Raw genomic sequence first — 13486 nt, forward strand, 5'->3', positions numbered from 1 at the left:
ACAAATTTGGAATGCACAGTGGTCCTACCAAACTAATATTTGTCATTGGAGGCCCTTGTCACAGGTGCCACATTGAGACTGAGATAGGGGATACATATTCAATAGAAATGTACTGTCAGTCACCCTATTTGGCAAAAAAAAAACATGCCTAGCTTGTGCTACATTGTGACTAAGATAGGGGATACAAATACAATAGAAATTTACACTGTTGATGACCGACTGATGGCAAACTGAAAACTTGAATTGAATGCCACAACTACTACTACAGTACTCCATCATAGATAATGTTTGTCAAGGGAGGCCCTTGTCATGGAATCTTCCTGCACCTATGACACAGCCCCCAGGAGTAATTTTTGGAAATATGATGCACATTCTGCACTGGACCAAGTAGTACAGTATCAAGAAGTCTTCTCTTGCTATATAATCTGGGGAATATTGACAATCAAAATCTCTAAACCATTTGGAGAAGATTCTCCAACCCATCCTGGAGGGGGGGCACCATATATCCTTTGTCCATTGACTTGCACAAGTGATATATTTGAGCTCGTCATCCAGTTGACTAGTGCAGCTTTATTTTTCCAGTTCACAGAGTTCAGCCATACCTGAGGATCGCAGACTGCACTCACTTCTACCTTCAAGTACTCCATGTCTCTTGGCCTTTTTCTCTGTAGTCTCTGCCCTTAACCCTTTCGCAACCTTGGGTTTTGTCGTTTTTGCTTTTTCGTTTTTTGCTCCCCTTGTTCCCAGAGCCATAGCGTTTTTATTGTTTGGTCAATATGGCCATGTGAAGGCTTATTTTTTGCGGGACGAGTTGTACTTTTCAACGCCATTACTAGTTTTACCATATCATGTAAGGGAAAATGGGAAAAAAATTCCAAGTGAGGTAAAATTGCAAAAATAGTGCAATACCACAGTTGTTTTTTATTTATTTTTTTTACCACGTTCACTGAATGCTAAAACTGACCTGTCATTCTTATTATTACGAGTCATTACGAGTTCATAGACACCAAACATGTATAAGTTCTTTTATATTTAAGTGGTGAAAAAAAAATCCAAAATTTGGCAAAAAAAAAAAAAAAATAGCGCCATTTTCCAAGACATGTAGCGTCTCCAGTTTTCGTGATCTGGGGCTGGGTGAGGGCTTATTTTTTGTGCGCCGGGCTGACATTTTTATTGATAACATTTTGGGGTAGATCCGATGTTTTGATCGCCCGTTATTGCATTTTATTGCAATTTTGCGGCGACCAAAAAACGTAATTCTGGCGTTTAGAATTGTTTTCTCATTACGCCGTTTACCGATCGGATTAATTCTTTTTTTATATTGATAGATTGGGCGATTCTGAACGCGGCGATACCAAATATGTGTATTTGGAGTTTATTTTTTATTATTTTATTTTGAATGGGGCAAAAGGGGGGTGATTTAAACTTTTATATTTTTTTAATTTTTTCTACTTTTTTAAAAACTTTTTTTTTCACTTACTGCATGCTTCAATAGTCTCCATAGGAGACTAGAAGCAGCATTTGTCTGATCGGCTCTGCTACATACAGGGGACCAGCAGGTCCCCTGTATACAGCAGAAATGGTCCTGTGCTATGAGCGCCGACCACTAGGTGGCGCTCATAGCGACCAGATCATGACAACCACAGGCGTCTGCTGCAGACCCTGGGTTGTCATGCACACCCATCGGCGACCCGCGATCACGTGACGGGGTCGCCGGTGGGCGGGGCTTAGGACGCGCTTCCAGGAAGCGCGCGTTAAATGCCCCTGTCGGAGATTGACAGCGGCATTTAACAGGTTAACAGCCACGGGTGGATCGCGATTCCACCCGCTGCTGTTGCGGGCACATGTCAGCTGTAAGAATCAGCTGACATGTGCTGAGTTCAGTGAGGGCTCAGCGCAGCAGCCCTCACTGAACGGGCAGTACACAAATGTGCGTACTAAGACGTCATGGGCTCTAAAGGGGTTAAATGTGTTAAATAATAGTGAGGGCCCTACAATATGAATAAGTGAGGGCACTCTCAAATTTACACAAGAGGGACCACCAAAATCTCTAGAGGAGGGCACTTCAAAATGTACGAGGGTCAGTCAATAAGTAATGCGTTCTATTTTTTTCTCCTTAAATAAGGTAGTTATGTTAAATATTCAAATTTGGCATAATTCCTCAAACCTTCTTCTCCAATCCACAGCAATTGCAGCTTCCTGCACCAACAGGTGGCAGGACTGTATCCGTTTGCAAAATGGCTGACATCGATGTTCGTATTAGACAACATTCTGTGATTGAATTCTTGCATGCAGAAGGTGAAACGCCCATTCGAATTCATGAGAGACTGAAAAATGTGTACGGTGATGCAACAGTGGATGTCAGTACTGTTAGACGATAGGTTCGTCGCTGTAACACAGCTGAAGGGCCATCACCGTTGGCTGACAAAATGCGGAGTGGCAGGCCAGTAACCGCAGTGACTCCAAGCAATATTCAGCGAGTCGATGACATCATTCGTGGTGACCGCCGGGTGACTGCAGATGAATTGTGTGGCATTATCTGCCTCAGTAAAGGCAGTGTGATGAAAATTATTGGACAACTGGGATACAGAAAAGTTTGTGCACGGTGGGTCCCTAGAATGCTTTTTACCATGCTGGAATACATGCCCTTGTTAAACGGTGGACCAAGACTGTGGAAATGGATGGAGATTGTATTGAAAAGTGACAAATTAATCGTTAATGTTGTGGTTTTCAACCTATGTAATTGCATTTGAATTTCTTGCCAATTAAAAGGAGAAAAAAAATAGGAGGCATTACTTATTGACTGACCCTCGTATGTTACAGGGCCACATGAGGGCTCTCACAAAACTCAGCTTTCCTGCCTACTGCAGGGCCTCTGAACATTTGAATTTAAGGACGCAGTATCACATGGTGGGGAAGGAGGAGGAGGGTCAAGCCCAACGCTACAATGGGCACATTGTAAACTGCTATTGAATATGTATTCCACTATCTGAGTGTCAATGATGGAGGGACTGCCCAAATGTCTAAGTAACCGATGTCCCTCCAAAACGCATGTTACAGAGCCACCTGAGGCCTCTCAGGTCAAAGATCAACGTACCTACTGGTGCGTTCTAGCTGTGCTTGTAAAGTGCTAGGGAATAGCGAACTAAAAATGATGTATGACAGAGGGACCTCCCAATTGTAAAAGGCGAAAAGTATATGCGATCAAACGCTAAAAGGGATATTTTTTTGGTTTCTCTGGTTTATTTAGCCTTATATACAAGTGATTATGCAGGAAAACTGTTTCTTAACCTTTTTGGCCTGTTAAATGCAATTTAGGTTAGGTTTGGTAGTTGTTCTTGTGTGTCTGTAAAAGTGGCGTAATACTGCGACAAACTTATTCCCAGAAACCATATGTGAGTCAGAAATGCACGCAGGAACATTCTCCAGGCTCTTCCCATTCTGTTTCATCACTTTCCCATCCATTTCAGCCTTTTCCTCAGGCCCTAAGACGCCTTAGTAGGAACACAATGAGAATTCTTAAGAGATTTGAACATTTTGATTGCAATTGTAGACAAAATGGAGTTACCTTAAATGAAGAGATTAGGGGAAGAATTGCTATGATTTTGTGTGTGTTTATTTTCTAGCAATGGCTTGCGCAGACGGCTGTAGATTTTCTCATCCGAGAGAATTGGGCCGATTACGCAAGTGACACTGATCAGAGTTTGATCAAAGTGTCAGCAAAGTGTGAGAAGAATAAGGAAAAGATGGAGAAAAAAAATTCCCCATCTTCTTCATTGTGTCAGAGCGCGGAGATCGGACTGGACTCGAATATCATCTGGGTGCAGTCTGATGATTTCCATGCACTGATTGACTTGCATGGAGAAAGTGTGATCCGAATATCGGATCAAACTTGGACATGCAGCAATTTTTTTTTCTTGGACAGACTCTTTCTGCACCTGACTTAAGATGAATCTATAAGACCAGTGAAAGGCTTTTAATTATGATTTTCCTCCAGCGTGGCAGACCTCAGGTAAGGGTACAGGCTCATAATACCTGCACGAGACACTTGGACATTTGAGTGTTTATTGGTCTTCGTTATCTAGAATTACACATTGATCTATTCAGAAAAGTATTAAAATTGAATAAATAAAAACACTATAAACCATAGACTAGCAAACAAACAAGGTTTCTTTGGTGAAACAGAAGCAGATATAAAAAGTTACAAAGGTTTAGACTTTCATTCACAAATACCCAAAGGTTCACATTATATACTATACAAGTTATAATATAAATACAGAAAAAAAAGTATTGTGTGCATTGTAATAGTAGAAAAACATACAGGTCAACACTGTGGTGCATTGCTGTCAAGTACAAAGTATGATAACACAAGGTGCAGCAGTCAGAGGAATGCATCAATCACACTACAAGTAATAAGGACTGTATGCCGAGAAGCCATACTATGGATATTTTACTTTATGGAGTGGCTATCTTCCAGCCTTAGAGCAAATGCCAAATCTTCAATGAATTGGCTTGTTGCAATAAATAATAAAAATCATTTTTCCAAAGGAGCGTCCAGTGAGTCATAGCGCCCCCTAGTAGTGAAATTTAGAACTTTCTAATATTTCACTTTTTTCGAACATTGTTTCTTTAACATACATTTCACTGCTAACTCTGAGACATGCCTAGGTTATAGCATGCACACAATGCATTTATATTACATAGTTCAATACATTTCTTTATGATGACATTACAGACTCTTTGCTCGATGTTGATCATTTATCTCATTTAAAGTGCAATTATCACATACACAAAGTAGAGGCAGCCATTTTGTAGCCCATTAATAGGAATGTATAGCGTCCAGAGTTAATATATTGTGTCATCGGTACCCCTCCCCCCAAAGAATAAAAATAAAAATGCACATACTGTATTAAATAATGGAGCAGACCACAAAATGGCTTCTTAAACATTTGTATAGGTAAAATGTACACTTTCATACAAGGATAAATACCTATGAAGGGATCTTTAAATGCAGATAATTTAATGTATATCCAATATAAATGTATACATATATTTTTTTTTGCTTTTTTTTTTACATTTTAGGTAATTATACCACAATTGCAAGTGATCATACCTAAAGATGATATGTCCGTTCAGGACTGCCTATAGTAATAGGAATAGCCTATATGTATTTCAAGTGAGCAGGCGTCCTGATGTCTTAATTTGTAAACTTACAGTAACTTGAAATATATTCAACTTGCTCATTAAAACAAGAGATGACATACTGATGCTTAGTTCATGGTCGGCATGCATGGCACGAAAGCACCCTAAAAGCTAAATCAGTATGGCTTCCTACATTTATGTCTGAACGCTTCACAGCTGCCGCATTCAACAATAAACATTCATAATTTCATTAAAAAAGACCTAAAAAATGATTATATGTACAAAATTATTCACTTTTTTATTTTGATTTTTTAGTTTTTATTTTTTTTACAAAAATTGTAGAACGCACCTTGAATCTATGCTAATTTAGTGTATTTGAAGACACTGAGAAAAATTCTCATTTTTGGTGAAAACAACAAAAGTCTTAAACTAGGTGCGAGCTATATGCTACAAATTCAGAGCCGACATAGCTTGTTTTACCTGTGTTGCATCTGTTTGTGCAGCAGTATAGACATCATTTATAAAACTTGCATCAAATAAAATGATGCAATCTTTACGTAGAACCGGATGCAAATAGGCCGCGTATATGTCAGGTCTGAGTTTGTATCAATGAACCTTATAAATTGCTTTTTTTTGATGGATTAACATTACAAAATTCCCTCCAAGAAAACAAAAGAAATTAAACAATGAAAAGAATTCATCTAACAAATCCAAATTGTCGAGTGGTCAAGGATGAACAACAAAATAAAAAAGTTAAAAAAAAGTGTTGTGAAAATTATGTTCCCCACATATATATTTTTTTTTCTTTTTTTTTTTTCCACAACGCAAAAAAAACAATAATGTTATATGGCACAGGTTTCCTAATAATGCACCTTCAGAAAAGTCCTCCAGTGGCACTAAGTTTTTTGTTTTATTTTTTATGCCAAGGTTTTATTTTTTTTTCTGGCTTTATCAACTAGTATTGGCTTTAATTAGCGATCTAACAGTTAAGTTGTATTGCAGTTATTAAATACGCCTGACTTTAGTATGACTACAATTTTATATACATGATTAGAAAACGTATTTAAATCATCTTATTTACAAAGGTCTTACAAAGGTCATCGGAGCTAGGGTCAAGCAGCTGAAATATTAACATAAGCTTGCATTAATACAATATGTTTGCTTGCCTTGGTGAAATAAACTACATTTCATACTAGAAGTACAATTTCTAGTAGGCTGGATATTACGCTTACATCTGGTTTAGTTCCCTATAAGTTGTACATTTGTTTAAAAAATGTTCTTGTTTTCTTCTGTTGTTTGAGTGACGCCATTGGCCAAAACATCCATTATTGGATCAGTTAGATAATGCTTCTTGGAATTCAAAAGAAAGGCACTGTTGTTAGGACTTTGGCAGATATGATGTCCATTCAAGAGAAGTCCTGTGCATTCAACGTGGGGAATCTTGCCAAGTCCTGCTCCAACGGTGGAGATGTTTGGGAGCGTTTAGTGGAGTCCTCATCTCTGGTGGGCTAAATTTGTAGTAATATTTCTTGGAGTAAGTCCTTTGGTACATGGAAGCTAAGAATATAAGAAAGATTTATGTTATGTATGTTTAACAAATATCATAAACAAATATCATTTATATCTTATAAATACAGATAAACACGAGATAAAAAGGGATTGCGTCCCAACAAGGACTTGTGATCAATGAAGTCCATACACTTAACGAGGTTTAAATACATGGTCGATGCAGGGAAATTCTAACGGTTTTCACAGGGGTTCGCTGATCCTCACATGGATCTCATTTTATCAAGGGGTTGTCTTCTTAAGCCAACCCCTTTCAAGAAGTTTAGTAGTTATTGTTACGATATTTATGATGAGATATTTACACATGTTAGAAAGTGAAACATCTTTAGCCCAGGGCAAGAGATGCGCAGATCAGCTTAAACTCCCTCGTCTGTTTCAGTAAAGGAGTATAACCTATCACAGTGACAATTTTTCCCAATTGAGAAAATGGAAAATGAAATTCCTAAATACTTATCAGATCAAACATTAAAGTTTTGCTCATAACAACGCATTACTTGACGCCTCCGCTGAAGTCTTCACAGAAGGTTACAGTCATATATGACCACATTAGCTTCAGATCAATCTGAACAACTCAAAAATGCATTTATGTATCTAGGGGCAGCAAAAGCTGATCATACACATGTGATAGTTGTCGGTTGTTCAGACAAAAGGTTATTTTTTCCAATTCACCACACACATCAATGTTCAAACCAACGTTTATGTGTTTTCAGTGTTTTCAATGTGGATTTAGGAGAAAGATGCTGCCAAACACTTCTGATAAATGTTTATCTCCTGAAGAACAAAATGGGCGGGTGATTGAATTAAAACTACATGATCATTATCTTTCTGAACTTCCTCTGTCAGGGTTAAGTCAGAAGACCCTTCATGGCCCACCATACACATTAGATAGGTGTTGGCCAATGGTTTGGCTGATCGTTTGGACAGCAGCTACTTCGCTCAACTCTTCCATACACAGTAGCGCTTGCTCTGCTGAGCACTACTGTGTTCTCTATAAGTCCGGGGTCACATGAGTGATGATTCTCTCATGCGATAGAATTGGTCCGATTATGCTAATGACACTCGGCTCAAACTTTGTTAGTGTTTGAGCCGAGTGTCATCTTAGTGTGAACTGATTCTCGATGAGAAAATAGGTGCACAGGTGTGGAGAAAATGGAGAACTTAATTTCTCCATTTTCTGAGTCCGTAAATGTCGGAAGGCACTTGGATGACATCCGAGAGCAGTTCGATGTTTCACACGCACCCATAGACTTGTATGGGTGCATGTGATCCGAATTCCGTAGCCACTCGCAGCATGCTGCAATTTTTTCTTATACCGAATCTGATTGAGAAAAAAATTATCAAATCTGTACTGCCCCATAGAATAACTTTGGGCCAAGTGCTATCAGATAAAACATTGGATAGCACACAGCAGTGTTATACGCTAGTGTAACCAAGCCCTAAGAGAGGCATGCCCGACATCCCTGGCAGCGACTTATCTATTAGAAAAGAAGAGGATCAGAAAACTGAAATCGGACATGCCAAATCATTATTTACCTCAACATCATCTAATCGGGGAGAGTCGGAGGCCCCATACACATTAGTTTGTCAGTCAAACCTGTCAATATCTATGGGTTCAGCCAACGTTCGTCTAATGTTTATGGGGGCCTTAAGTCATTAGTGTTGGCTGTTCCTGCTGATATTGGTGGGTTTGAATGACCTTAATCTAATGTGTATGGGAACCTTAAAGGGGTATTCCCATCTTCAAGATCCTATCCCAATATGCAGTAGGTGTAATAATAATAATATTAGTAAATACCTCCAATTAGAAATGTAATATAGTATTTTTGATTCGCTATGCCACTTACCTCATGTGCAGGCATTGCAGGACCTTAGGTATCCATGGTTACGTCCACTGATAAAGTGACAGTTAGTTAGCTGCTAGTGGTCGTAACCATGGATACGTAAGGTCCTGCAATGCCTGCACATGAGGAAAGAGACATAGCCAATAAAAAAACTGTACAACATTTCTAATTGAAGGTATTTGCTAATATTATTATTATTACACCTACTACATATTGGGATAGGATCTTGGAGATGGGAATACCCCTTTAAGGTTGAGAGCAGGGGAAACAAAATATAGACACCAAAGGTGAATCACATGAAGTCCATCTAATAAGATCTTTGACATCTTCATCCATGATATCATGGTGTCATGATGTGTTAAAAAGGTCTGTAACTAAAGAGCCCTATTACTATCTAGAAACAATATCAAATGATTTAAATTACTGATAACTAATCATTTTTAAAATATATAGCCAATAAACTATTTGTACATAAATGAGTATACCATAGTTCAGTTTAGGCTGTAGCTAGGTGGAGAATTTTGAATTTTCCTCTAGAATTGAGTTATATCTCCTTTTAGTCAGTTAATATAATGTTGGCTAAACTAGGGATGTACTTTAAAGCTTCATTGTCTTGTTAAGCCTCCTCAAAAAATCTGCAAACTTGATGTAGTCTGCATTGCTTTTATTTACCCTTGGATATGAAATAACTTTCAGCTTTAATGTTTTATAATGTGAAATGTAACTAGTTAATATTTTGAATCTCAATACTTACGTTTCATGCATGTGACTTTAGGTAGATCCCACCTTCCATCCCCTCTGCAACGGATTGTTGGCATATGCCGTTGAATAAAGCCATCTTGGCAGTGGTATCGAATCAGGGAATTTATTTCATATCTTGGTTTAGATTTTCCAAACGCCTTAGCATTTTCAACAAGAGGAGGCTGTCCACAGGCAACTAAAATAATAAATGACCAGGTATGGGTTACTGCGCTCCTTTTGCACTAAACTTTACAAAACGCTTTTCTGCCTTTAGGTAAATCTGACAAGCTTCAAGAGTCCAGAAAAATCATAGCGTGAACTTGTTACCCTCCTTCCTAATTCAGTGCTGTACTTGTCAGCCAGCCACAACTTAATTGTTTGCTAAAATAAAGATAAACGTCTCAGCAAACCAATTATCTCCCAGCGCTGCAGAGAAGTTCATAAGTTTAAATGTTGGCTTTAAACCACAGAAAAAAAGAGAAATGAAGAACATAACTGGCAAACCACCTCATTATTTCACTATCACTTAAATATTTTATGAGAGTATCTATATTATACATACAAAGCACTGTTTAAAAAAATCATCGTTTCAGTACATTTTTGCAAGTTAGTTGGAGAATCTGGTAAAAATTTCACATTAGAATTATTTAACATCCTTCAAGTCGCCTAAAGCAGCGGTCACCAACCACAGGCTTTCTATCTCGGAGGGTTGTATTTTTGCTGTAGAGCCTTTCTGCTGGAGAGCGCATCTTTTACTGTGATCAGCCTGTGAAAACTGGCTATTAAACGACCGTCGATCAATTATTTAGCGATTGGCAGTCGTTTAAAGCCTGCGGTCTGTCCATATAAACGGACCCTTGGGTTGGAGGTTGATTCCCTACTGAATTGTTTTTTCGGCCCTGCTTTTTGTGGTTTTACTTAGCAATCTATTGATAGCAACTCAAGAATTAACTGGAATATTATGCTATTACCAGCACCTCTAATTCTTGCAGTCAAAAAGAGAAAGTGCTCAATTGTAAATATTTTTGGAAACATTTATTTTTATATTCTGTTTAAGTGCCACTCCAACGTTTTTTGTTTTTTTTTAATTCAGCACTGGAGTGGTGCAACTAATCTAGGTTCACGGACCCTAATATTATACTTACCAGCTGCTTTCTTCAGCTCTTCCCAGCGCCACTCCGTCCCACGGAGCCATCTTGTGACCGCAACTTCTGACTGACCGGAAGTCAGAGGTAACGGACATAAGCGCTCAATGCAAGTCTATGAGAGCCTTGTTCTGGCCTCGTTCTGGCTCTCATAGACTTACATTGAGATGTAACTTCCGGAGCAACTGGAGCAATCTAGCAGGTCACAACATGCAGAAAACAGTTTGGAGCGGCGCCGATAAAAGAAGAAAACGATAAAAAAAGTCAGCAGTGTGGCTGGAGTTATACAGGGCTCAGCATTCAGAGCACTGCTAGATCTGCAGCGGATAAAAGAGGGATTGTATCAAAATGTCAGCAAGCAGCTCAGTAAGTCACACATCGCTGGAATCAGGGTCATAGACTAAGAGAAAAACAACTGAGCTCTAACTATGAGAAAAAGGAACTCTGGCACCCAATAATAAAGTCCTGAGAAACCAAATATCCTGACAAATCTAAAAACATAATTTATTAAAGTGTAATCTAAAAAATACCTGTTCCCTTCTTGCAAGTGTATGTGAGATGATAATTGCAGGGCACATCGTTCCACTGTCCATTCTCATGCCAAATAATTACAACACAATCTTCACCCGCAGAAAAGAAGCTGTCTGGTTGGTTTGGCCTCCAGTTTTCATATTGCTGGAAAATTAAAAAAAAAAAATTAAATAAAAGAAAGAAAAAAAAAAAGTTACATTGACATATTTTTTTATGTGATTTGTGTGATTTTTTTCACTGTTCAATAATTTTCTTGTTGCAGTTGTTGCAGTTAGTGTAATAATTAACACCATCTATCTTATATTTGGAATTAACAGTCCACATGGAAACTCTTCTAAATTCAGACATCTGCCAGGCTAATGACTGGCACAGCAAGGGCTTCAACACAAAATACAGATATTTATTTTTCTCTTCCCTGTTTTACTTATAAGGTTAAAAATCAGTGAGCTCCAACATTTCTGTGTTTTCTCAACATTTCCATGAGTGGCATTTTATGACCTCACAGCTAATTACATCATCAAACACCTTTATCTTGGCTTAACGACTTTAGTTTTTCTCAAGGTCAATGCCAAAAAGCTTTACAAGAACAAGTTCACTTTCTATTCTTTTTTTTTTTTTACATTTTTAATCTTCTCTTAGCAGCTTGGCTCGCAGCCCGATACCACAATACTTTGCCATGATTTCAAAGATTATATATATATATATATATATATATATATATATATAGTGACTTCAAGGCTTCATGACTACATTACCATTGGTTTGAAGACTCATACGGGAACTTAAAAGGGTCATTTTTCACAGTAATTTGCATGTCTGCCACAAATATGTTGTGGTGGATTATAAATAGATGAATATTTATACTGTTGCAGATAGAAATATTTCATTCCGACACATTCAAGGGTAAATAAGAACATCTAGAAATAGTGATAGGCAAATAAATATATCTAGAAAATAATATTTTAGAACATAATAAACCAAAATAAATGTGTACATTGTAATATACTCATACAGTATAGCACTGTGTATTTCATTAAAGAAGTAATAAGTTTACTGTTACTGGTACCAGTGTGGGCATTGATCCCGTAATCTGTCTAAATCTCAAAATGGGGAAAGAATTTTTTGTAAGAACACACAACATGTTTTCGGTATAACCTTCGAGTTGTTCAAGTAGAAGACACTTCAGGAAAACACCGGTGCTGTTTTACCTAAAACGTCTTTTCTGACGTTTTTCACAGCTGCTTTGCTTCCACCATTTCTTTTTTTTAACTACTATGTATGACAGTGAGCCATGGAAGCCACCTGAAGAATTGTCAGGTCACTTCTTTAGGAGTTTTAGATATTGAAGGACTTAGGTCCTGTTTACACACAAACTACAGGGTGGGCCATTTATATGGATACACGTAAAATAAATGGGAATGGTTGGTGATATCAACTTCCTATTTGTGGCACATTAGTATATGGGAGGGGCAAACTTTTCCAGATGGGTGGTGACCATAGCGGCCATTTTGAAGTTGGCCATTTTGGATCCAGCTTTATTTTTTTTCAATGGGAAGAGGGTCATGTGACACATCAAACTTATTGAGAATTTCATAAGAAAAATAATGGTTGGTTTTAACGTAACTTTATTCTTTCATGAGTTTTTTACAAGTTTATGACCACTTATAAAATGTGTTCAAAGTGCTGCCCATTGTGTTGGATTGTCAATGCAACCCTCTTCTCCCACTCTTGACACACTGATAGCAACACTGCAGAAGAAATGCTAGCACAGGCTTCCAATATCCGTTGTTTCAGATGCTGCACATCTCGTATCTTCACAGCATAGACAATTGGCTTCAGATGACCCCAAAGATAAAAGTCTAAGGGGTTCAGATCGGGAGACCTTGGTGGCCATTCAACTGGCCCACGATGACCAATCCACTTTCCAGAAAACTGTTCATGTAGGAATGCTTGGACCTGACACCCATAATGTGGTGGTGCACCATCTTGTTGGAAAAACTCAGGGAACGTGCCATCTTCAGTACATAAAGAGGGCAACACATCATCATGTAGCAATTTCAGATATCCAGTGGCATTGAGGTTTTCATTGATGAAGAATGGCCCCACTATCTTTGTACCCCATATACCACACAATACCATCAAGATACGAAATGTGCAGCATCTGAAACAATGGATACTTGGAACCGCTGATCTGTGATGGCACAGGTATTGACCACCACTGTACAAGGTATGATATTCCATAAGATGTCATAGCTGCTGGGAATTATGGGGAAGCTCAGACAGCAACATAAAAGACATTATCCCCCTCTCTTTCTCTCCAGTGCCATCTATTGGTGTTAGCTACTTTATAAATCCATGTTTGGCTTGTAATATGACTAAGGATTTTTGCCAAACCAGAATCCATCTGTAAATAACGGTTTTAAGGTTCTAGTGAAGGATTTAGATATTGTAGCTCACTGAAAACTACCATCTACACCTTGACGACATAACTATAGTGATACCTAATCCAACAGAAATGAA

At 38.2% G+C, this 13486-nt stretch overlaps 1 protein-coding gene across 3 annotated transcripts in view; it reads right to left on the minus strand.

The window, feature by feature from the left end:
* Positions 1 to 4048: 4048 nt before the first annotated feature.
* VCAN (versican) overlaps positions 4049 to 13486 on the minus strand; it is a 103726-nt gene continuing 94288 nt past the window's right edge. For all 3 annotated transcript variants that reach the window (XM_073679049.1, XM_073679068.1, XM_073679059.1), the window contains 3 exons: positions 10966 to 11110; positions 9304 to 9486; positions 4049 to 6699 (listed from right to left, as the gene is read on the minus strand). In XM_073679049.1, coding sequence (XP_073535150.1) covers positions 6569 to 6699; positions 9304 to 9486; positions 10966 to 11110 — 459 coding nt within the window. In that variant the 3' untranslated portion in view covers positions 4049 to 6568. The remainder of the gene's footprint in view (positions 6700 to 9303; positions 9487 to 10965; positions 11111 to 13486) is intronic.

The sequence above is a fragment of the Phyllobates terribilis genome, unplaced genomic scaffold (assembly GCF_046119375.1).
Source record: "Phyllobates terribilis strain yellow unplaced genomic scaffold, ASM4611937v1 Scaffold_1__5_contigs__length_1240528914, whole genome shotgun sequence".
In the NCBI taxonomy this organism is placed as follows: Eukaryota; Metazoa; Chordata; class Amphibia; order Anura; family Dendrobatidae; genus Phyllobates; species Phyllobates terribilis.